Source organism: Acipenser ruthenus, chromosome 12 (genome assembly GCF_902713425.1).
Source record: "Acipenser ruthenus chromosome 12, fAciRut3.2 maternal haplotype, whole genome shotgun sequence".
NCBI classification, from domain to species: Eukaryota; Metazoa; Chordata; class Actinopteri; order Acipenseriformes; family Acipenseridae; genus Acipenser; species Acipenser ruthenus.
Window position 1 is genome coordinate 32,870,386 of NC_081200.1, and position 20,974 is coordinate 32,891,359.

Sequence of the window (20,974 nt, forward strand, 5' to 3'; positions counted from 1 at the left end):
CAACGCACTACAAATTACAACATAATATAAACTATTTTTTGCTACTGGCACAAAACCATGTACAGTGCGGCTTGTATTTACGTAAGTAAAAAAAAAAAAGCAATTTCACTCCCAGAATGTGCCATCCACATACTGCTTGATAGTGATACACGTGGGCCTCTGTCTGTGTCTATGCAGTTGTGAGCCGTTGTTTAAAACAAAATGCCTCTTTACGGAATTGGCTACGCTACAGTGCCCTGCAACAGCACTAGTACAACTAAAATTACTCTAGTTAATACATAGTGCTGTTTAACGAACTTCTCGAATTGCTAGATTGTAACAATGGAACGGAAATTGTCGCTTACGCTGATTTATAGTAAATTGTGTTTTAATGCTTTTGTCCGTAGTACTTCCTATACAACTAAGCTTAATCGCTACTGGAATGTAAACTCATACGAACCTCGTTTGTTTACGCCATGTCATGGTTAAGCTAAATTGCTTATTGGTTGGAGAGCCAGTCATTCCACCCCAATCAGGTTGGAGGCGGGGTCATATGGGCGGGTATTTCACTGCTGTCACTGATAGTCGTAGGAGCTGGTTGAAGACCTGAGGTACAAAAAGTGGGATTAGCATAGGCAGAATGAGGGTAACACTGTGATGTTTAGAATATAAATTGTATTTCTTAGAGATTGTTAAAGTTGAGAAGACAAATAAAGGCATCGTGTTACTCATTGCTTTAGTTTATATAACAACAACATGGACGCCAAAGATAAGAGTTTTGGAACTAGACCAAGTACTGTCTGTATAGTGTTTCTGTTCTGTGTTTGGTATACATAATTGCTGAACTCGCAACAATCTTTTGCAATAATTTACGCTTATTTTTTCTGGTTCTGTATTGATTGTCTGTGTTTAAACTTGAAACCTATAGAGGTCAAATAGTCACTGCCGGTCGTGACAGTGCAAACCCGATTTTAAACGGTTGTTTACTATTTCCTAAGATACATAAATGATGGCCCTCAGTGTTGAAGACAGAGCTGTTGGGGCGATTATTGGGGCGGCAATAGCAGATGCAGCAGGTAACAACAGTTTATGTAAATCGTGTACTGTATTGCATATGTTTAATATCCCAGTTTACTATACATATGATCAGCACAATGCATTTGTAGTGAATTTGTAATCAAATCAGATAATCTAACTGATAAGGTCCTGTTCATGCTCTATCTATATTCTTAACACAGCCCAGCCTCTTCACTGGATTTATGATCTTCAGAAGCTGGATGCCCTCTTGTCTGAATGCCCCTGCCCAGAATTCCGAGCTCAGTCTGCCAACCCATTCTATCGTAGGGTAACTGGACAGCAGAGCTGCTATGGGGATCAGGCCTACGTTTTAGCTGAGTCTTTAGCAGAATGTGGAGGTACAATATTGACTTTTTGATCAAATACCTTTGTTGTTAATATTTTCAGAATACTTTTGTAACTGGTAGGTGACTGTGCATACACTCCAGGTTGAATGGGAATGTTTCGCATATGCTGTACCAATTACCAGTACTGTCCTTCACTTTCCTCACAGTTTCATTCAAACTGGTTGGCAGGATATCTGAGGGGTTCTTGCTGGAAAGGATTCTAATGAGGCTAAAGAAATCTTAAAAAGGATTCAAAATGAAAACTTAAACTGTACAGTGATAAAGGGCACAGGGGCACTTAAGCTAATAAGGACGTTGGTTATGGGGGCTTCACCATTAAGTGTTAGAAATTCCATTAACAGGTCTTAATGTGGAGGATCTTACACAACGCACATACAAGCTCTTTGGACCTGGCTCTGAATATGACACTCCAGTTAATAATCCTGATCGTCCCAAGGGAGGTAAGACTGTCTCATTGATATGTTATTGATAAATTAATGTGCGGTTGTAATGAATATCTTACAAGATATGAGTAATTATAATGGACGTAGATTTATTTTATTTTCTTGACTACTTTTTTGCATGTTGATGCCTACCACTCATCCGCATAACGTACATTCATATTGTATATTTGGATTTTGTTGTGGTTTAGATTGTGCAGGTCAGTTTTACTATGCAGTGAAATATTAATATAGCCACCTTATGTACAGTAATTGCTGTTGTGTATTCATAAGGTCCTAGACCCCAACTCCCCATTGAAGGACCCTGGAGACATGCTAGCATCAAGAGCTTCATAAAGAACTTTGAAGCCGGGAAGAAAGAAACAGGTAAGCTTGTGAAATGGTTAAAGCTAAATACAGAGTACATGCACCTCAAGCGTAATGGTTATTCAATGAATATTTTGTGTTTACTCTTTAATAAACTATAGCGTTGTATATGTAAGCAATAAGGCACAACAGAATGTGGGATATATAATATCCAGACGCCCCGGGTGCGTTATAAGTCACGAGGCGAAGCCAAGTGGCTTTAACCGCCCGTGGTGTGTGGATATTAGAGTATATCCCACACCCTGAAGTGCCTTGTGATCCCGTCTTGACCAATCAGGGTAGAGTATTTAAAAGACCCATTTTATAAACAGTGTTAGGCTACATATGACTGTGAAATATAATTGTTGTAGTGGAATTTCTATATTTTTATAGACTTATGTATATCTGTATAGCATCAATGCAAACTGCAAGTGTACGCCAGTAAACAAATAAGATAAACATACAAACCGGGTATCCCTTCTGGTGGGTGCTGATAAAGGTTCTGTGAGGTGTCAATAAGGATTCATGTGGAGCATGTCTCTTTATCTGTCTTTTCCTGACAGTTACTGAGAAGTGCTGCTATAACAGTGATATAAAATAATAAGAAAAGATCACGCTTGTTATACTATTTACTTTTGACCTACTTTTGTTGTTATTTTTTGTAAAATATATTCCATACATCTGTTTCCTAGATAAGAGGTGACATATCACACTTATTATTATGTTTGTTGGCAAATTATCTCAAAACAAACCAAGGGCAAATAAGAGCTTGGTTATTATTATTATTATTATTATTATTTATTTCTTAGCTGACGCCCTTATCCAGGGCGACTTACAACTGTTACAAGATATCACATTATTTTTACATACAATTACCCATTTATACAGTTGGGTTTTTACTGGAGCAATCTAGGTAAAGTACCTTGCTCAAGGGTACAGCAGCAGTGTCCCCACCGGGATTTGAACCCACGACCCTCCGGTCAAGAGTCCAGAGCCCTAACCACTACTCCACACTATATTAGTTGATATTTCTTCTGTTTTGACTTTAGGCTGCATCAACGATGAACAGATAGATGGCATTACAAAGTTGGCTCCAGTTGTAGCTCTGTATGCTGGAAAACCAGAAATGTTGGAGAAAGTTGAGGAGGCAATTCGAGTCACACAGAACAGTGATACCTGTGTGGCAGAGACATTGGCTGCCGCAAGGTTAACTTTTTATGCATTTATCAATTTTGCAAAGAGTTAAGCGCTGAAAAACTATATGGGTAATAATTTTAGATAACATTAAATACATTGCAGTTGTCTAGTTAAGAGTATTTATGATGTGCAATGTATATATTCTCGTATTCAGTATTTTGTGTTTTTTTTTTTTTTTTAATATAAATAGGTTACAGCTATGGAAAAGACTATCACATCACAGAAAGTTTATGTCTGAGCTCTAATTATGTTTACAGACTCCTGGAATATTACATCCTGCATGGTCCCGATGAGAAGGCCCTGGATAGTGTGATAGAGCAGCTCATGGACAAGAATAGAATGAACCCTCAGGATCTAGACAGAGCTGTGGTTGGTTAGTAAAACACTGATCAGTAATGCAGCTGAATCTGTGCTTGCACTTCATTAGTAAAATCAATGCACCCACAACATTGTTGAAATATCACAAAAAATACATTTAAAATTCCTTTTAATTATTTTCCGGGGGAAAATAATGCTTTATAAATAAGTGTTTGAATTCAGCAGCAGCTGGTTAAGAAGCTAAGTAATAGAATCACTTTTCTTGCTGCATATTTAATCAAATAAGTGTTTTGCAGTGTTTGTACGGGATACCAGAAGTTAATTAAATACATTAAGTCTTCCTTTTGAAAACTGTTTTGTGACAGCTTTGGTGAGAGTCTGTTACAGAGGTGCAATTATTCAATTATAAGGTTAAAAAGGAAGAAAAGAATGTTTACAGTAGGAAGGAGGTTCTAGAAAAACATGTCGCCTATCAAATTTTGTAAAGCTTAATGAGAATTTTGCTTACTTAAAGTGCCCATTTTATATGAAAGCAAAATAATTTGTAAGCACTATAAAATATTTTTTTTCAGGGCATTTTCAGCAAGTGAAGGACAATCTCTTTAAGTCACCCAAAGAGGTGATACCTGCAGTGTTCACAAACACATGAGGTAAGCTTTATTCATTGTCATGAGCTTTAGCTGTTGAACAAAACTAAACTAATGGTGTTTCCACTGCCCAGTCTTTCTGTGCTCAGGTAAATGTACTTTTCTGAAATCTTTTTTTAACAGTATGCTTGCAAAGAGAAGGGGCATTATTAAAACAAGTTTCTAGAACCGGATTTGAGACAGTTGAAACACAGCACAAGATGCATCATTGTTAGATTTGTGTTTCCTTTTTTTTTTTTTGTTCTAGCCTTGCCCGGTGCATTCCAGGCAGCGCTGCATGGAGTCCTGACTGAAAGCGTGTTCGATCAGGCCGTCCGTAACACCATGCGCTGTGGGGGTTGCACCTGCAGCAGGGGCTCTTTCATTGGGGCCTGTCTGGGAGCTCAGGTAACATGACACTATCTGATTCCTTTAATGTGAAAAATCTTCTTTTAGGTATTTCTAACTGATTTACCTTGCCATGGTATAAAATGTCATCATGGCAAGAATCAGGTTGTAGTATTATAGGGCAAGAGAAATTAAATCATATATAGGTAAAATGAAATATAAATAATATATATATATATATATATATATATATATATATATATATATATATATATATATATATATATATATATATAGCTTTTTTTTTGTGGAGAGGGATAAAGCAACTTGTTTGTTTTTTTTTTACTATGTTTTAGCTTGGATTATCAGGAATTCCAGATTTGTGGAAGAATAAAACACTCAGATACCCCATATTGCTGGAACTTGCAAAGAAGATTGCAAAAATACATGGATCCTAATGCCCGCTTGGTGCTTTCTGAAATACTCCCTGAAATAATCTTTTTTTTTTTTCACAGTGTACCAATATTTCTCAGTATAATGCTACATTTGCAGTTTGATATGAATAGTTAATGAAAGTTCATACTCAAAGATTAGAAGGTGGGAACTTGATGTACAAGTCCTGTTCAATTTAAGCTGTATTATGTAGCCTTAACTGCATGGAATTGATCAGCATTGGAATTACTGGTTACAATTTTCAACTTCTTATCTGTCCTTTTTTTATTTTTGTTTTTCACAAATTAAAATAATTAAACATGAATGTTGTCTGTCGTTTTAATTGATGATGCGTTGAGCTTGTGGAAGAGCTGTGTTTGCAGGTTGACAAAACGGTCCAAATGGGTGGCAGAAAGTTGGGTAATAAAGGTGTGGAGTAGCCATACATTTGAAGTTTGGTTAGCAAAACACAACTAGCAGTATTTCTAAATCAATCTGTTGTTCAAACCAATCGGATTATTACAAACCTATTTGAAACATTTTCTTTTCAAGTGTAAAATCATGTTCACCATATCATCAGAAGACATCAATTGTCTTTGGCCAATCATGTGACGATGTAAGATGGCGACTTTGGACAGCTGCTAAAAATCAACCATGTTATTCATAAACACTTACAGACCATGTGCTTTCTCTTAACAGCACCAATAGTATGAAATAATTGTTTTTGTTGTGTGTACTGGGTTTTAAACTCATTAGTACTTCAAAACCATGTCTCAAGTTGACCCAGAAATATAAACTTCTGGTTTTTAGTGATTCAATCAGTAAATACATGAAACCCAAAACTCTCTAGGTTTCTATTCTCTTGCAAAGCTTTTACTATAACAAATTATATGACAGATGTTACCTGAAAAAAAAAATGAATTTATTAAAATTCACACAACACATGAAATACAAAAGAAAGAAACACAACTCATTTATATATATATATATATATATATATATATATATATATATATATATATATATATATATACACACCCACACACCCATAGTAGATGCCGCTTACTAACAACTTCTTGGTTCCCAGCAAAAAGTTGCCATTAAGTGTAAAGCCCCAGTTTTAAAGTGTATTTATGTGGAACAATATATACTGTAGTTGTACAAATATGGCACTGAAATACATGTGTTTTAAATGTTAGTGTTAAAAAATGAAAATGAGAAACAGAAAAAAACCCAAACAGAGCTGTTTACTTCAAAAAATAGGCCTAAATAGTGCTACACAACAATGTACTACAATTATCCTTACATAGAGTAAAGCAAACATAATGTGTAAAAAATAATGTGTTGTACTTACAATCTATTCTAAAGAACACAATTTTAAAATAAGAAATTGTCCAATGTCTGCTTTTTACTATGTACCACATCCCACTAAATCCATCGCAATTTTGCATGCAGCTTCGTAGCCAGTTTTAAAGCTGTTATAAAAGCTGCATGAAGTATGCGCGTAAATCATGCAAGTGTGCTGTCTAGCACTGACAACTAGTAATAAAGTTGTCAATAAGCGGCGTGCAGTTGCTAATATCAGAATTCCATTAACATTAATAACATTGTTAATAACAAAGTTGTTTTCATCAGGGTTGTGAATAACTGGCATCTACTGTGTGTGTGTGTGTCTATATGTATATATATATATATATATATATATATATATATATATATATATATATATAAAATAAATGGGCTTCAGTGAGTTACAAGAAAGTAATTCCATCTAGGGTTTCTGTGACTCATAAATTAGGAGACCGAAGGTCAAGTAATTTATAAACTGTCACAGAAACTGGAGATGGGATTGTTTTCCTGTTACTCACTGAAGAGGCCCATCTACTATTTTTTATAATACATGGATACCCTTGTGATACTAATATTAAAGAAGATGAAGTTAAGCAGTACAGTTCGTTTTTTTTTTAACGTAGTGTTTCAGTGCTGTACAGATGTTCTATGTCGTTGTCTATTTCTCTGAGATCCGAATGTACCAGCTGTACTTTTTTTTTTTTTTTTTTAAAACATATTCTCATTTTGTTGATCATTAATGAACATTTCTGTACTGTGGGTGTTGTCAAGTGATTGAAAACGAGACATTTTGTGTTTGAATTGAAAGTGACGGTCTCGAGGAGTCGAATGGGTCAAAGTTCAAGTATATTTTCCTCTAGAGGAATTATCACTTTTTTATGCCTTTTTTTTCCGAATGGCTCAGGATGCAAATATAGCCTTCATCCATGTATTATATATATATATATATATATATATATATGTCAAACATGTCTACATTATCTGTGCTTTAAACTGAAGAATACAATGTTTGTAACCTGCATTATTTCTGAATTCAGTAACTACTGTAAACTGACAGTTCCCATTTGTTGATATTCTGTTTGTGCTTCTTTATGCAAAATTATTGCTTTGACACCCATTTATTTTTATTTTTTTCAAGGATTGCATTTTACAAGTACATTCCATACAGTATACATACTGTATATATATATATATATATATATATATATATATATATAGAGATGCCCACAACAATATTTAAACAAAAAGCTACCTTTCAGAAACTGATGGAATACAGATTGTGCAGCTGCCAACAATAGACAATATACATGTAAACTTCTCACAATGTTAGGGTGTACAGCTATGGCCAAAGGTTTTGCATCGCCTAGAATTTTAGGATTGAGACAAAAAAAAAAAGAGAAAAAAAAAATGATATCGCAAAAGTCTACTGGAAGCCATAATGGTAGTACAGTGTTTCACGTTAGATTTCAAAATGTCACATTTCTCAGTTTGTCAGTTTTTCATTAAGAAAATAGAAAACTACAAAGCAGTACAACGTAATTCAATATGTTAACGTAACATTCAGCAGGTTTAATTCAAAATGTATTAAACAAAATGTGTTAATCCTATAGGTAATGCAAAACTTTTGGTCATAGTTGTATATTTCACAACAATTATATTCTATATTATATTTCTCTGAAAATTCAGGTTTTACAACAAAAAAAATTAAAATGTGCATATATATATATATATATATATATATATATATATATATATATATATATATATAATATTGCAAGAATACCAATTTGAAGCAAAAAAAGAAATAAGGTCTGGTATCAATTAATAAAACATGTATATGTCTTGCAGTAAGTCTTTGTTATGCCAAACGTTTTACAAAAAAAGTAGCTCATCAGGCCCCACAAGTGTAAGGCATCTGGTGAGTCTAAACAAGTTAAAAAAATAATCTAATCCTATATTTCCTGCATACATCAAACACTCCATTTGTTTTTTTAGACTGTTAAGAATAATAAAGATTTCTCCTCACATGATTATTTGTAAGGTCATGATTTAAATCTAAAATCAGGCAATTCTCCTGTGTTTTACTTGATATTGGGAATGTCAAAACATTGTCCTAAGAGGAGTGGCTTAACACTTGTTTTTTCTACCATGATGTGTAAAAGTAAATTCTTATGTTTGCAGAGAGTGCTGGCCTTTTGGAGTTGTAGAAATGAAGGATAAAGAGGAGATACAGCATAAAGAATATTTCTACATTTTATCCTTTGAGTTAAACTTCAAGTGTTCACCATTTTACTGTTAATAATAAAACTAAAAGCACAGGACATGAATTAAAAAGCTGGAAAAAAAAGAAAGTGGCTGTATGTTAAGGCGGCTAAAAAAAAAAAAAATCCAACTGAAGGTTTACTCCATGTTGCTAGCAGTCGCCAGATGGTTTGGTTGAGTAGAACTCTACTGCTAGACTAATGAGCAAACCTTGCAGTGGGAATGGATTACAAAAAAAAAATTAAAACAAATAAAAAACACAATCAGCATGCCACAATGTAAGAATGGATCAAATAAAAAATGAGATCAGATTTTAAAAAGCACCTCAAACTTATCTTGTCAGATTTATATATAAAAAAAAAAACACCTTTGTCTCCAAAACGAGAGGCTTTGGTGCAGATCTTACACCTTAAGCCTTTTCTTGGGAGGGTTTGTCATCAATTAATCGATGGACGCTGTCTGTTGTGTTTATTTAGAAGAGAGCCCCAAACCTGTCTTTGAGTATTCATACACCACGTAACTAATGCTTACAGCAGGAATAACCTTCATGAAGTTAGGGGCTATACCCCTGTACAGTCCAAAAAAGCCCTCATTAGAAACAATTCTCTTAGTAAGGTTGACCATAGAAAGCTGTGGGGAACCTTCCACTGATGCTGAAAAGGAAACCAATAAAAAAAATTAAAAACTTATTTTGTTGCACATTGTCATCTGCTGCTGAATAAATACAATGTACTTGTGTTTTTTTGTTTGTTTACAGACTATTTTTTTCATTTAAATTGATTAGTAACAATTATTACAATATTCGCTTTGGTGTGAAGCTAACACATAAACAAGGTAGGTCAGTAACATACTGAGGTTATAAATAACCCATTACAGGTCAGTATTGTAGGTCAGTAGGTTGCCACAACCTACATCCACTGCATGTGTAAAACGGTTCCCCGAGATGTCAATGCATGGTTAAAAACAGACCAACAGTTCAAGGTTTATTGTGTTTAATAACTCAGCCAATCAGGTACTGTATATGTACTGGAAATGGTTAATACCAAGCTTGATACACTGGTAATAGTAAATCCTACTAAACTGAATGCTACTCAGTATTTGATTTAAAAATCTTCAATTACCTTGTGCTTGCATACGGGTCCTGATCAGGGCAAGAGGGTAGCTAGCTAGCTGTCCACAAGTGCTGGAAATGGTTCCACAGCCCAGTAGAACAAGTATTCCTGGGTTTGGAGAGTCTGTGGCATAACGTGTCAGCCAGAAATTCTTCAAGCTCTGAAGGAGAAAGGGAAACAAGTTTTAAAAGATCTGAATACATATTTATAAATAAAATACTCAATATGAAATTCCTAAAACAATGTCGAGTTACTGTTGTATACACACTAATGCAATCACTTATATTTAGCAAACATAAGCAGCATTTCAAGGTTTTAAACATTATAATACAGCACATATTTAGTCAGTCAGTGCTATTCATGTGAAGCATCACACTAAAAACATACCTCGTAAACAGCTAGGTCAATGCCTGCATAGGGGATGATTCCCAATATGTTGGGGATGTAGCCTTTGTAGAAGGCTTTCACACCTTCTCTCCGCAGAATCTTCTTCCCGCAATTCAACATTCCGGAATACTGCCCAGTCTTTCCCAGGGTCAGCCTGGTCTTCATGACCTGATAGAAATCAAAGATTCCCCAACAGATGTAATGTACATTCAAAGAGTTTACGTGACCACGTGGACATTGGCCCACTTTACAGGGGATAAAAAAAAAAATTGTTGTTATCAATAGAGGAGGGAATACCTTTGCTGTAAATTGTATTTGGGATATTAATTAAATGTCATGTGTATTTACATAAGGTGGAATATGTGTTAATGTACAGTATAGCCCCCCAAATTTTAAAACTACAACGGTATAAAACTATACTCTTGGCTAAATAATAAGCATGTATACATATTTCTTGACGATTAGGGAAATGATAATACTATTTGTACAAGTATGTATTTTATACATGCTGGCAAGAAAATATAATCTTTACAGGACAGAGGGTAAGAGGAATGTGGTGGTGAGGAGATCAACCAACAAAGGGCAGGCACGTTGGGCCTTTTTATAATATTGTAACTGATACGTTTCCCGTGCATTGCTAATTATAGCTTTCCTTACCTCCATGGGATAGATGATAGTTTGTGCTGTTGCCCCAGCAAGGGATCCAGCAATGAACCTCTCATGGGGTTTTACTGTCCCTCCCTCTGATGCAATGAGCTTTTTGTACTATTAGAAGAAATGAAAAGGCAGAATAATGACACAAACCTTTTAGTCAATCAGTATTATTTATTTCTTAGCAGACGCCCTTATCCAGGTAGAATACAATAAAGTTTCAGACAGTTGTAAGCAAACACTGGAACACAAGGGTTATATAAGGGTTAACTGTCACAATATAACTTCCCTGATATTTCAGTAATCTATAAATGTATGTAATAAAAAACATATTTGAAGCTGGACAGCTAGCAGCTCCTGGAATTGTATTGAAGCCAATGCTTCTATTCAGTTCCCACACACTAGATTAGCATCTGACTGCTCGAGAACTCCTTGTCTGGTTTAATGAGGATTAATTTACCACGTCATCATAGCTCACAGCAAGTAAACATAGATCATATACCACTTGTATAAGGATTTAAAAAAGAAAAAAACCTGCTGGGTTCACCCTACAGCTCAGGATGCCTCTCCAACATAAATTAAAAAAACAAACTTTGATTAAGCTGCATTGACACAAAATGAATGCTAATGTATAATCTGTTGTAGATGCAAGGGTCTGTGTATTGCCAAACTCAATTCAGTGTCACTGTAACAATACTATATTTCATTGAATCCTGTACAGTGGACATTTTGCTAAGCAGTCCAGGTAGCATAATGTTTTGTTTTTTTTTTCTTCTTTCAATAAGATGTGCTTGAATTATTTATGTTTTTCATTCTTGCCTTGCAGCACAAGGTCCAGTAAAGAATAAATAAAACCAATATACCATACCTGTTCATAAGCCCAGAACTTAATTGCTGTCTCGGGGGCAATCTTAAGAACATTCACTCCATTTCCTCGCCAGAGTGACCGGATCCCTCCTTCTTTTACCATTTGCTTGAATCCACTAGAAATGCTTATTTTGTTGGTCTTGGAAGAGTGCACCTACAATATGCAAAAAAAAAACATTTTAATTACGGTATGCCATGACATCTGTGTCATCAGTCTTCTTATTAGACAGGCAGTAAATTACCAGTACCTGCATGAAGACTTTCATTCGATCAAGGGGAGCGGTCCCCGTTCGAGAGACTGCTCCTGCCATCGCTCCTGCCATCAGTTGTTTCCACCACATCCCTGTCTTCTTCTCATCCTCCGTGAATTCATCAGGGATCGAAAGACTGTCCCCGATATCCAATACCTGAAACAAACAGCTGGTGTAAACGCATTGTCAAACCAAACATGTATAAAAAGGATGGATATTTCATTTAACCATGCAATAGTTTACCATTTGTATGAGTTAATAATGTTTGTTATTAGAAATTTCATTATGCATGTTGCTAAACCTACTACTTCATAGATGGCCCCGTCATCCACAAAGTCAATGAAGAACCACTGTCCGGTCTCAAGCTGCACGACTGCCATCCTGATTCAGGAGAGTCACCCTACTTGCTTGCTGGCTCATATACCCTGGGCTGTACTTGCAATGTCAGTGCTACCACAACAGTCCTCTCACACCGAGAAAAACTTTTTAAAGCTTGCTTGAGTCTTTAATCTCCTCCCAAAAGCTCTCCTAGATTAGATAGATTTAAATTAAAAAAATAAAACCTATGGCCTTCAAAGCACAGGGAAACGCAACCATGTTAGATGGTCAGTGATGCACTTTTTTAAACACCTGGCAAAAAAACAGCAGTAAGGGTGCAATTACAATTGTGCTGCTACACATGACCCTGCTAATGAATCTACCATTTTTATGATGGGTTCCATTAAGTGTGGACCAACATGGGAGAGAGGGCAGCTCTGTGTTACATTTTTAAAATCTTTCAAAGTGAAGAAATACAGAAAAAGTTCAACTGCACAATGACACAGTATGAACAGTAGTGAAAATGAGACTGAAGCTGATGAGGGCTCATACAAGGGCAACGCCTTTGATACCCGGTTAGACGTACTAGTGTACCTTCGCAGTGAAGCGACGTTTGATTAAAGGAAGAAACCCTGCTGTCTTTCTCGGCAATAGCTATGAATGGAATGCCAAGCTGCTCAATGAGCCGTTTCTCTGCCTCTGACCTTGTTCTCTCAGTCTATTATATAATGGCTACGGGGGGTTGAAACTCATTTTGGTGTTGCAACTTTAACTGGTATTAATGGGTAACTAACAGGTTAACCATGATAATAGTTTTAAATTCATGATGTGTTTAATAATTGATTTCCTTATCATTCAGTGCATGCACATGCGATTCTGTCTAGGCAGTAACCAAAGGCAATACTCACTGAGGACTTCTTCCAGAAGCGAATGATCTCTTCGATGTTGGTGGCCGGGTTCAAGAGAAAGTGGTCACGCCACTCATTCCAGTCTACTGTCATGGTCCCATCAGCATCGATACTGCAAGTAAATGAAATGAGGAAGACATTATATAGCTGCTATGCTGATTTCTGGAGATGAGATACAATGGACGCTTAAAAGGTTTCATAACTAAGATTTCAAATCCTTTCTAACCAGAATGCACTTTAGCACCCCTGCCACTGCTAAGATTAAACTGCTTACGTATGGCAGGGGAAGGGAAAATGGTACTGAAGCTTAATAGAGGATAGGGTAATGGGTTATAAAATCAAAGGTCTCCTTTAAACGTAATGCACAGTTTGATAGGCGGACACAATTTTAAAGAAATTAAATACAACTAACTTACTAAGCCCTCTACTTCACAGCAGTGTCTTTCTGGGGCAGTAGTTCAATTACAAATTCAATCAGCACTGCACTTGTAACAAAACCAAGTTGTGTGAAAAATACAGCCTCCATGTCCCTATCAGCTACAGGTTTTTAAAAAGCTGTGCCCCAGGTGAGAATCCACATCTAGCAATATAAGGGCTGATCAAACTCTGTGGCGGCAGATATCACAAGTTCTCGTTTCAAATCCCCTCAGGTGCCCAGCCAACTCCTTGGATCCTGAACAAATTACTTTCCATCGTTTGGCGTCAGCCCCACACTGCTGTATAAGCAAACCCCATCTGCTACTGGGATAAGCATTCCTGCTGGACCTGTGTTGGTAGATTTCTTTTTGTTAAAATTAACTCCTAAGTTGCAGTTTTTGTACTATACTGTAGTATTTGTGTCACATGTTGTGGCTCCTCACTTTAATAAATGTTCAGAACTGCCTGATCGTGAGTTATCAGCCATTCTGCAAATCCATTTTAAAAACAGCATGCGACTCAGGAGGTCTCAACCCCTGGCAAACACCATAAAGCATGAAAAGGCAAATTCCTGAAAACAACTTAAAATGAGAAACAGAAGAGTCTCTGCACCGCATTATAGCAACACACAATGAAGGCTGAATCAGCAGGCTGTTACAGATGTTTTGATATAGGAATATGGTCCATTAAATTGTATTAAAACATATTGCTTGTTAGCGTATAGCTATCATTACTACAGGTCTCCTAGTTTGTAAACTAAAAGGAAATAAAAGTTAGAGATGAATGCATTTTCTGTCCAAATTCCAAACAGAGAATATTTATATATTTAACAGAAATAGCAATACGAGTGTCAATCTCGTCTTTTAAAAAATAAATAAAAAAACACATTTCTGTAAATAATAATTTGCATTATTAAAAGAAGACCAATGACAATATTCAGAAACACTTGTGTTGTTTTTTAATATAACTTGAATATTTTGCTTATACAGCAGCTCTGCAAACAGCCTTTCACTATTAGACACTATCTGAGATTTTGTGTGAAGCTGTAGTTGGCTTCAGAGCTACCTACAGACATATGAGCCAAGGGCAAGCTAGCTCTCCTTGTCAGAGGAATCGGTTTATCCATCAGCTTTTTAATGAGAGGGCAGAGCAATGAAGTGCGTGATTACATGACATGTCAATAGGAGTCAGTGTTGAATGAAAACATATACATGTGCAGACCTTGAAAGAATCTTCTGTGCATGCTCTTCACTTAATTTGACCCCCAATTTGGAAAGTGACTGCCTAATCTCCGAAGCATCAATACGACCTAGAAAAGAAAGGTTAAGAATAATGGCCTATTAAACCAGACAGTAAGTGTCAGCAGCATTATCTGCTTATTCCACAACTGTACTAAGCATGCTTTTGTTTTTCTTGCACTTTTACACTTGTCTTTTGGGACCTTCCAAAAAAAGTCTTATCCAAGATAAAGAGAATTTACATAAAAATGAAGTTAATTTCCACTGTGATCTGCCTTCATATGGTGGGATTAATTACTGTATTAAGATAATTGAGAATTTTTTTTAAACACTAAGCAAAAATCTGTAACAAAATCACTGAACCTACTACAAAGCATCAGACTAATAAAATAAACTGCAACAGAAAAAAAACAAAAACTGTACCATCATTATTTTTGTCCAAGCTCTTGAAGGTCAACATCAGCTTTTTTTCATGGTCTCTGAGATATTCTGAAAATTCGGAAATGTCCAGCTCTCCATCGTCATCACTGTCCCCAGCGGAAACTATTTTCTGATGAAAAAAAAAAACACAGACCAGAAAATAATCAGGAAAAAGAACTGCATCTCTCATTCTGGAAACATGCAGGTTTGAAACACACAATGTTTGCATAAGTCTTATTTTTTCTTGCTTAGCAAATTGAATACAAAGGTCAGTAGTGCAACCAGACACCAGGTACAGGGTTATGAAAACTGGACAGATTATCTCCTGTGCACCGGGGTGTAAATTCAGTGCTTTAGAGTGAATAGGGCAGCAGCGTGGAGTAGTGGTTAGGGCTCTGGACTCTTGACCGGAGGGTAGTGGGTTCGACAGTGCTGCTGTACCCTTGAGCAAGGTACTTTATCTAGATTGCTCCAGTAAAAACCCAACTGTATAACTGGGTAACTGTATGTAAAAATAATGTGATATCTTGTAACAATTGTAAGTCGCCCTGGATAAGGGCGTCTGCTAAGAAATAAATAATAATAATAATAATAATAATAATAATAATAATAATAATAATAAATAATACTAGCAACATTGGTGCCGTGATTAGGAACAGGGAGCTAGTGTATGTTAGAAGGCAGGAACTTTTCAGCTTTCCAGTCCCTGTCTAATGTTCATAACTCGTTGCTGGGCAAACATGGAACACATCACTGTGCTGCTTCAGACTTCAGGCTCTTACAGTACAAGAAGCTGGACAATGATCTTGATGGATTATTATTGTAGCTCCCTTTCCTTGTGAAGAATTATTCATCCAAGCCCCCCTGCATCTCCTTTTTTTCTTTAACACTTTTTATCCTGGATAAACCAGTAGTCATGCCAGGTGTTAAACCGGGACTACATCTTAATTTGTTCTTACTGCGCTTTATTAAAGTAGAAATCTACTTGAGGTTTAACTTTACCTGCATGTGTATCTACAACGAAAAGGGTTAAACCAAACACTCTAGCCACATAGATGGTGAATAGAATGCTCAGTATCTGATTGGGAGAAATGTCCATGCAAAGTTTCATCAAAAAGTCAGGCACTGTTCAAGAAAATATTATAGAGAAGGACTTTACAGTTTACAAAACCAGAATTCAGAATTCATTATCCTATTGTTTTTCAGTATGCTCCAGCATTTTAAACATAACTTTTTTTTAATGTAATTTATTTAATTGATATATTTGACACTGGAAAAATAAAATACGGTCTGAATAAACCTTTTCTAAACATGCATAGAACAGAAGCATATCATATTTCAATGTTTACATTCCTGTATGTTCAATGATAGCAAAGCTATATATCTCGTGTACAAGTAGGAATCTTTTCCATTTGGTTAATTCACAATAAAGTTTAAATTATTTATGACACACAATACACAATGTGACCAGCAGATGGAACTATTGCAGTATGAAACAACTACTGGTATTACAAAACACTGTTTCACAACTGCATGTTCCTTAGTTACAGTACAAAAATACTGTTTGGGGAAGTGTATTATAGCAAGGTTTCTAATCAGTGGTTTCCATGGAAACTAACCATGAGTAATGGTTCAGGAATGTCTGGAAGTTTTACTCTGTTTACACTGTAGGAGTGCCCTGCAAATTACCTGAAAATCACCAGGCAGGTTTTTGAACATTACAAGTAGACTTTGAAACAAATCGATCATCAGAGCGACTTCAAAACTGTTAATACATGCCTAGTTGTTAGATTTGGAAAGCTGTAAAAGCACAACATTGTAAATAATACCTGGCAAAGGCATTGCACGTCTGTGAATATGAAAATGCTCTAGAAATGGAGGTTCAAACACGAACATCCTAAATTGCACAGAAATATTTATATACTTCTACTCTAGTGAATTAAGGTGGTAGCAGGCTTTATGTTGTTTATGGTTCGCCAGTTAAGTCAGTATTATTGTGTATATTGTACATTTTCAATATTTGTTTGTTTCTGAATATGGTTTGAAATTACTTGTGCCACATAAATATCTTGTGACTCAGATTAGTATGCTGCTAAAGAAACCACAAAGTAAAAATCACCACCACAAAATCAGATAGCAGATTCTTCTATTTTTAAATTTCAAAAACTCCCAGCTATGGATTTAGAAAGTCCAATTTAGTCTACTATCTCACTTGACAGTGTACAGGATACACTTAGTCTTATCATACACAAAATGTACAAAACAATTACTTTGATTTTCTTAATTTGTATATGCTGTATCAATCTGTCTTTTATATACGTTTGGTTTTATTGCAGTGCAATAAAAACATATTAAAAACAAGCTCTAAAAAAATGTAGATTTGCATTTATTTTTTAACTGTAGAAGAATGTAGTAGTAAACCAACAATTATATTTTTAGTGTACAAATGAAAATCATTGTAGGACACTGCAGCTGTAATGCTTTAATGTTAAAAGTGAATGTGTCTGCTAGCTACCTTTTAAGGACAATCATTTGCTGTTTTAATCTCTGTCAATACTGTTTGTGGCTGAACAATTAATGAACCTATATAATTGATGAAACCTTCAAACATTCTGTAGACTACACTGCAAAAAAAAGTTGCAGTTAATCCTGTATAGAAGGACCACTGTCTAAAGTGAACCCTTTGTTGAAGCCTAGTGATTATATATTTCAACACCCTACATAAACGCAACCCTTTATATAGATCATTTTAAGGGGTTCTTTACATTAGCTAAATGTACATAACAGTTATTTTCTTACATGATTAGTATACGTGTTGTCTGCTGTAGTTTCCCCCTAGGAAAGTATTTGCAGTGCTTATACTTATCCTGGGGCTGATTGGAGGGGGAAGTGTATAAGTGTAGCACACTGCTGTGACTATGCACACATACATGGATGTGTGTGCAGCACCAAATACTTCCCGGCCTCACTTCAGAAAATCAGCTTTTTTGAGTCTTTTCTGGTGCAGCACGTGTGACTAAAATGTATTTATTTTTTTCCCTGGAACAGTTAGAAGCACATCAGAAACAATGCGACTGATGCAGACACAAAAGGATATTAAACAGGTAATTAAAGATGATGCCCATTTAGAGATTATAGCTGCATGTATATAAATAAAGATATTACTATAAGTAAAGAGAAAAGATTTGTGTCGCCCAACAGGGGGCTGCTTTTTTTTGTACAAACAGGATGCACTGGATTTTTTTTTTTTTAATTGGTAACTAGAAAAACATTGTTATAATGATGCGTATTTAAGTTTAAGGGCTGTATGGTAACTTACTGTGGTAATGCAAAATACTCATGCAACTTGTACATTACTTCAAAAAGTTAATGTTGTCCAAAATATCGCACTATGTTACAATGAGAGGCAGTCACATGACAGACCGAATAAGCTTAAAACCAAAGTCAACGTTGAAAAAGTTGTTCATCATGATGTGGCTTTTACCTTGCCCCACACAATAGCCAGCAGCCATCACTTATGTTTAAAACTGTGGCATTTCAATCGTCTGACTTGTTTAAAAGTTTATAGTATATCGAGTTTGTAGCTGCAATATTTTCTACACATCTGTCTTTCCGTTTTTAAATGTTCACTTGGACACCAATTTTAAAAGATTTTGTGGGCGGAGGCGGTACCAAACACACCCCCTATGCTTTTGAACGTTGCACAAAGGGTTCTGGGAATTTTCTTAAAGACCCCTTTCCAGTATTTTTGTTTTTAAGCTTACTAAAATTAATGCTATAGCAATTTGTAAGAAATGCAAACAAGATGCGTGGATAACGCCAGTTGCGTGACAGGAGCCTCTATAGATTGCATAGAAACTGTCCCTCCCAATTAGAAATGTTTACTTGTTAATATTTAACCCACTCAACCTTCGCTTTTGCGCAAGCCTGCTATAAATTATTTAGGTAGGGCTCATCGGATGGCGTATAGGTAGGTGGTGCCAACTCAGCTTTAAACATCATTATATACACACTCGTATTAAAATACTTTACCTTTAGTTTTGGTAATAACAATGCATACCGAATTACAGCAATATCTGAGAAATGCGATTACCTGTGCAGCACCTTCACCAAAACCCAAGCCCATCGCTTTCAAGCCCTGTCTCAGCTCATGGATGTCCACTTTCCCATCTTTGTTGGTATCCAGCTTTTCAAAGAGATCGTCATATCTCTTCCCGTTGTCTGCTCCCACGCAGAGCGCATTGCTGAAAACAAACTTTCTTACAATCTGGAACATTGTCGCAATTATTCAAAACTGCAAGATGAAACAAGAAAATTTTTAGACAAAAATTAAAATACAGGTAGAAAAAAAGAATGTCAACTCAGTTCAGAAAAAAAAAAAATTATGTTGCATTGCCCAGGAAGTAGTTCCCTCGTATTATTTACACTCAAGATGTGTTTCTTAGTTATGCGGTAGGCCGAATAATATTTTAATAAAGACAAAGTAGCGTCTCTCTGAAATGCTTATTTAAATGAGAAAGAGTAAGCTAACATCGCGGCGTTCTTCTCTGGAGTTTTTGTCACAAAGTGGGAGGGATTTGTTTATGGTTCTGCAGTAACAATTTAAATTGCAGTGCATCATACCACACACCCACCAGCGGGCACCAGTTTATAATTTATTTGTTTATTTATTGTGAAAGAAATACGTTTTCAAATAATGACTGACATTGTAACTTTTTAAATTATTTGTGTTTATTTTGTTAATCTCAAACTGCTGAATGGGCGTTGGCCGGTTTTTTTTTTTTTTTTAGTTTCTTAGAAAAACATATGCTTTATGACACTAGAGACTAACAAAATGTTAACACTTTATAATACATATTAGCGAATAAAATGCAATTGCATATGAACAAGAATATGCTCTATTATCAGATAAAATGAAGTAAAGACTAATATATACCTAACTCTAACACTAACAAACTCTGACCTAGTATATACAAATAGTACCAATGACTTGAATGATTTTTTTTTTTTTTTTCTTGATTCAAACTTCTGCATTCAAACACCTCCCCCATAGCAACTATGCACAAGTACCAGGCTCAATACAAATCAGCTACACTAACTGCACGTAGTACACCGGCCTGCACAAGCATGATGAGTTGAATACTAAATACAGATACAAGATGTTTGCCTATCCCCACCCATATTCTATGTAAAAACAATGTGATATCTTGTAAGTCGCCCTGGATAAGGGCGTCTGCTAAGAAATAAATAATAATAATAATAATAATAATAATAATAATAATAATAATAATAATAATAAATCTTTACTTTTCTTGTACAATTTTACAATTTTTATATATTTTTGTTCATATCAGGTGTTTTCAAAAGATTAAAAGGTTTCATAAAAAAATAGGAAGTACTTCTTTCAATCACAAATTAGCTCATGAGCTGCACGAACCAGCATTCTGGGATTTAGCAGTTTAGTTCTGCCTGATGCGGTACTAAATGGGGTTGAAAATTTCATTGGTGCACAAGAACAAAAACTGAATAAACAGAGTTACAAAAATGTAACTTTGAAGCCTTTTAAAAACCATGCAGTGTGAATATGAAAACTGAGCACTATACAGCTTGCCACAAGATGTGTTGGTAACATTTTAGCACCACATGTAATCTTTATATTTGCACCTAACTTTTTCTTCTTGCAC

General features: G+C 35.5%; 3 protein-coding genes across 4 annotated transcripts in view; 2 read left to right on the forward strand and 1 right to left on the reverse strand.

Annotated features, from left to right (window-relative positions):
* Positions 1–521: 521 nt before the first annotated feature.
* Positions 522–5,434, forward strand: selenoj (selenoprotein J). Of its 2 annotated transcripts, none has more exons than XM_034027982.3 (10): positions 522–590; positions 978–1,055; positions 1,218–1,394; positions 1,745–1,843; positions 2,117–2,209; positions 3,238–3,394; positions 3,643–3,758; positions 4,276–4,353; positions 4,598–4,737; positions 5,034–5,434. In XM_034027982.3, the coding sequence occupies exons 2-10, from the start codon at positions 986–988 to the stop codon at positions 5,133–5,135; spliced, it is 1,032 nt and encodes a 343-aa protein (XP_033883873.1). In that variant the 5' UTR covers positions 522–590; positions 978–985; the 3' UTR covers positions 5,136–5,434. The 2 variants fall into 2 exon arrangements, with proteins under 2 accessions (XP_033883873.1, XP_033883874.1); XM_034027983.3 differs by having other exon boundaries at positions 583–625.
* A 903-nt stretch (positions 5,435–6,337) lies between these two features.
* On the reverse strand, positions 6,338–19,876 carry LOC117416894 (mitochondrial adenyl nucleotide antiporter SLC25A24-like). The gene is made up of 10 exons (XM_059034881.1): positions 19,384–19,876; positions 15,294–15,420; positions 14,854–14,941; positions 13,216–13,327; positions 11,987–12,145; positions 11,740–11,892; positions 10,878–10,985; positions 10,221–10,388; positions 9,843–9,993; positions 6,338–9,374 (listed from the first exon to the last, which is right to left on the reverse strand). The coding sequence occupies exons 1-10, from the start codon at positions 19,564–19,566 to the stop codon at positions 9,190–9,192; spliced, it is 1,434 nt and encodes a 477-aa protein (XP_058890864.1). The 5' UTR covers positions 19,567–19,876; the 3' UTR covers positions 6,338–9,189.
* LOC117417117 (EEIG family member 2-like) overlaps positions 18,228–20,974 on the forward strand; it is a 33,610-nt gene continuing 30,863 nt past the window's right edge. Inside the window, exon 1 of the mRNA XM_059034882.1 lies at positions 18,228–18,394. The gene's annotated coding sequence lies outside the window, so the exon portion shown is untranslated. The remainder of the gene's footprint in view (positions 18,395–20,974) is intronic.

Excerpts from the sequence above, each read along its gene's own strand:
- LOC117416894 (XM_059034881.1), bottom strand. The coding sequence starts at position 19,566 with ATGTTCCAGATTGTAAGAAAGTTTGTTTTCAGCAATGCGCTCTGCGTG. Across the intron at positions 15,421-19,383 it reads TTGGTGAAGGTGCTGCACAG|AAAATAGTTTCCGCTGGGGA; the intron begins GTAATCGCATTT and ends TTTTTTCATCAG. Across the intron at positions 9,375-9,842 it reads GACCCGTATGCAAGCACAAG|CATCAGTGGAAGGTTCCCCA; the intron begins GTAATTGAAGAT and ends TTTCCTTTTCAG.